This window comes from Limulus polyphemus, unplaced genomic scaffold, assembly GCF_000517525.1.
Source record: "Limulus polyphemus unplaced genomic scaffold, Limulus_polyphemus-2.1.2 Scaffold3822, whole genome shotgun sequence".
Lineage (NCBI taxonomy): Eukaryota > Metazoa > Arthropoda > Merostomata > Xiphosura > Limulidae > Limulus > Limulus polyphemus.
The window spans coordinates 61,713-65,388 of record NW_013669432.1 but is presented as its reverse complement, the minus strand read 5'-3'; the positions used below and the strand labels follow the sequence as shown (position 1 = coordinate 65,388).

The 3,676-nt window shown below is 35.5% G+C and overlaps 1 protein-coding gene across 1 annotated transcript in view; it reads left to right on the top strand.

The window, feature by feature from the left end:
- Positions 1 to 823: 823 nt before the first annotated feature.
- The window catches only part of LOC106470102 (voltage-dependent calcium channel gamma-7 subunit-like), a 25,403-nt gene continuing 22,550 nt past the window's right edge, over positions 824 to 3,676 (top strand). The window contains exon 1 of the mRNA XM_013930629.2: positions 824 to 910. Coding sequence (XP_013786083.2) covers positions 898 to 910 — 13 coding nt within the window. The 5' untranslated portion in view covers positions 824 to 897. The remainder of the gene's footprint in view (positions 911 to 3,676) is intronic.

The following is a 3,676-nucleotide window of genomic DNA, read 5'->3' as shown; positions in this document are numbered from 1 at the left end:
ATACAACACTGAAGATAGCAATTCCTGTATTACTTCGAACATAAACACTATATAATTATACAACACTGAAGATAGCAATTCCTGTATTACTGTGAACATAAACACTATATAATTGCACAACATTGAAGTTAGCAATTGTATTATATTCCAGATTTCCTCCTCAAACAATGCTTTAAATATAGTAAACTTGATAAACGGATTTATCAAGTTTACTTTTAATTACGACAGAGTACTTCCTTTCATCGTATTATAATGCTTTAAACAATAAATTCTATCTATTGTCACCAGAGATCAGGGCCCGAATTTTCTAGAACAACTAGATATGCTACAAATCACGTCATCTAGAATGTTTGAGAAATGGTCCAGCATGGCCAGGTGGTTAGGGGGCGCTCGACTCGCGATCTGAAGGTCGCGGGTTCGAATGCCCGTCCCACCAAACATGCTCGCCCTTTCAGCCGTGGGTGCGTTATAACGTGACGGTCAATCCCACTATTCGTTGGTAAAAGAGTAGCCCAAGAGTTGGCGGTGGGTGGTGATGACTAGCTGCTTTTCCTCTAGTTTTTCACTGTTAAATTAGGGACGGCTAGCGCAGATAGCCCTCGTGTAACTTTGCACGAAATTCAAAAGAAACAAACGAGGTAAAAATATTCACAGAAGATATCTGGAATTTGTTTTTGATATCTTAATCACTCATTAAAGTAGAATATCCTAGTCTCAGTACTTAAATCTTGATATATGTTGCTTTTGTTTAAATGTTCGTTGCTTTGACAGTTATCATACAAAAAAAAGTGTTCTAACCTTTTTTTTTTCTTTTTAGCTGGAAAAAACAACTTTCACTGTTTTTACATCGACTATTTTCCTACAGAAGATTATAGCCCGGATCCTAACGACTCAACAATGGCTATTCCATGTAAGATATTGAGTCTTAATGTCTGTCTTATTTATGGAATTTGATAAGATTCAAAGTAACGAATACGGAGTTATTTTCCTCATTATCATGATTAAGATTCTGTCAGATATTCAGATCAGGTTCTACTGTTGAGTGTACTATGTATTCGTCAAGTTATACTGTTGTTCAAATATGTTTGATTTGTTTGTTTTGATGAATTAAAGGTTCTTCTTCACAAAAAAAAAGGTTTAATTCAAATACTAAGGTTTAATTGTGGAATGTGTATATGGTCTGCCTGAGCTAGAAGGCTACAATATTTTATTAAAGGGATCATCTCTGAATCACATTCTACTGTTTTAATAATGAATAATTCTAAGCCATTATTGTTGTTTTGCTTAAATCGCTTGTTAAAAAGGTATTAGTTTTAATAAACTTGTTAGAAAAACGCAGATGGATAAACAGAAACGCTTTCAGCTAGTCAGTGCAGTCAATCAGCCAGCTGACTTGATAGAAAGATAGACAGATAGGTAATTGGATAAAATATTTGTTCATTCTGATTCGATACAGAATGGAAATTATAAATTAGAGCATAAACAATCATAAGGAAGAATAAAAAACTAAAAAAGAAAATTCAATTGAATATTCCAACCTTTGATTGTTTTATTGTGGGTTTGTAGCTATGCACAAAGCTACACTATTGGCTAGTTGTGCTCTGCCCATCACGGGTATCGAAACCCAGTTTCTATCGGTATTAATCCGCAGACATACTGCTGTGCCACTGAGGGGGGCTACACTTTTGTTAGATTGTTTGTTTGTTTTGTTGTTAAACACAAAGCTCAAAAATGGGCTATTTGTGCTGTGCCCATCACGGGTACCAAAACTCGGTTTTAAGAGTTATTTTCTTTCATCTGAGCCACTGCAGTGTAAATTGTTTGAAGTTTCAGGGTGGAGAAGTTGATTTTTTTTGTTTTTTTATATTTCATTCGGTACGGAGAACGAAAACGCTTGTTGTTTATGAGAATCCTTAAATTCAAGTTTTAAAGCTTTCGAAAGGAACGGCGACGTTTCTGAGATAACAAAAAATAAACGTTGACAAAGATATCGAGTCTAAGTTGTTATTAATAACAGTTATTATAAGACAACTTGTAGTCCTGAAATATATATATATATATTGTCCAAAACATCACGTAGGAAAATTAAAAAAAAATCTAAGGAACATATCCATGAACCAGGCAAAGAAAAAACGAATGTTCCCTCTGTATAAATTATTTTCATGAGAAAATACGTTAGCAAGAACAAGAACGAGATTGTTAGTTTGTTCCCAATATCGTTATTCACTAGTCAAGTAGAAAACAAAATTTGATTTGTTGGAGTTTTCAGGGGATACCAGCCCCCTCTTAAACATTTAATAAATATATTCCTCGCTCAACAGTATACTTAAAATGATATTTCAAAGCGCCCCCCCCCCAGTGGCACAGCGGTATATCTGCGGACTTAAAACGCTAGAAACCGGGTTTCGATACCCGTGGTGGGCAGAGCACATATAGCCCATTGTGTAGCTTTGTGCTTAATTCCAAACAAACAAACAATTCAAAGCAAATATTAAATTGTTTACAGTGTCTTTTACAATTCTGAGACACAAGATGGCGGACTCTGTTTGATGAACATCTGTATTCTGTCATTAGTGATTAACATTTTTTCTCTATTGTAACAATGATGTTAGACGAAATTCTATTATTTTACAAAACGTACATACTGATGTACTTCGTGTGTAGCCCACATGTTTTGTACCAGATTTTTGGGCACTGTATTTCTTTGATAAATTGTTTGGTTTGTTCGGAATTTCGCGCAAAGCTATCTGCGCTAGCCGTCCTTAATTTAACAGTGAAAAACTAGAGGAAAAGCAGCTAGTCATCACCACCCACCGCCAACTTATAGGCTACTCTTTTACCAACGAATATAGGGATTGACCGTCACATTGTAACGCCCCCACGGCTGAAAGGGCGAGCATGTTTGGTGGGACGGGGAGTCGAATCCGCGACCCTCAGATTGCGAGTCGAGCGCCCCCTAACCACCTGGCCATGCCGGGGCCCGTTTAATAAATGAAATTCGTTAACCTGACAAGATTATTTTTTTGAAGGACATTAACTGCTACTGTTCATGGAGCTTATATAAATCCAACACATTAGAAACAATTAAAAATTCAGCAATTCATTGATTCTTGATAAGAAACTAATGTAATTTTATTATAAAAAAAAAGATGTTTCCGTTTATTTATGTTTATTCTATATATTAATAAAACGGACAATGTAAGGAAGTATTACCATTTTAGGATATTCCTCCTTCTCCATGCCCGACAGTTTTACGGTTGAAAGCTCGCTTTAAAATAGATCTATGAAGATCCAAATCCTTATCATATTTTTGAAAACATTCACCCTAAGTGGGATTTTGAAATCGTAGAAAGGTAAAACTTATTTATTTCCTGTTGGCTTTTACGTTAAACAAATGGGAGCAAATTGTTTCTAAAAAGAGATTGGTTGGTTGTTATTAAGTACAAAGCTACATAATGCACTATCTTTGCTCTGCCAACCACGGGTATCGGAACCTGATTTTTAGCGTCGTAAGCCTGCAGACTTACCTCTGAACTAGGAGGTTCTAAATGAGATTTGGTAGTTGTAACAAAATTTAATCTGTACCATAGAAAGATTTGATTGTGTAACGAGGTACAAAAATCGCTTCGAAGCAACAGCAAAATTACTTAAGTTGCTAAACCCTATTTGGCAGTAA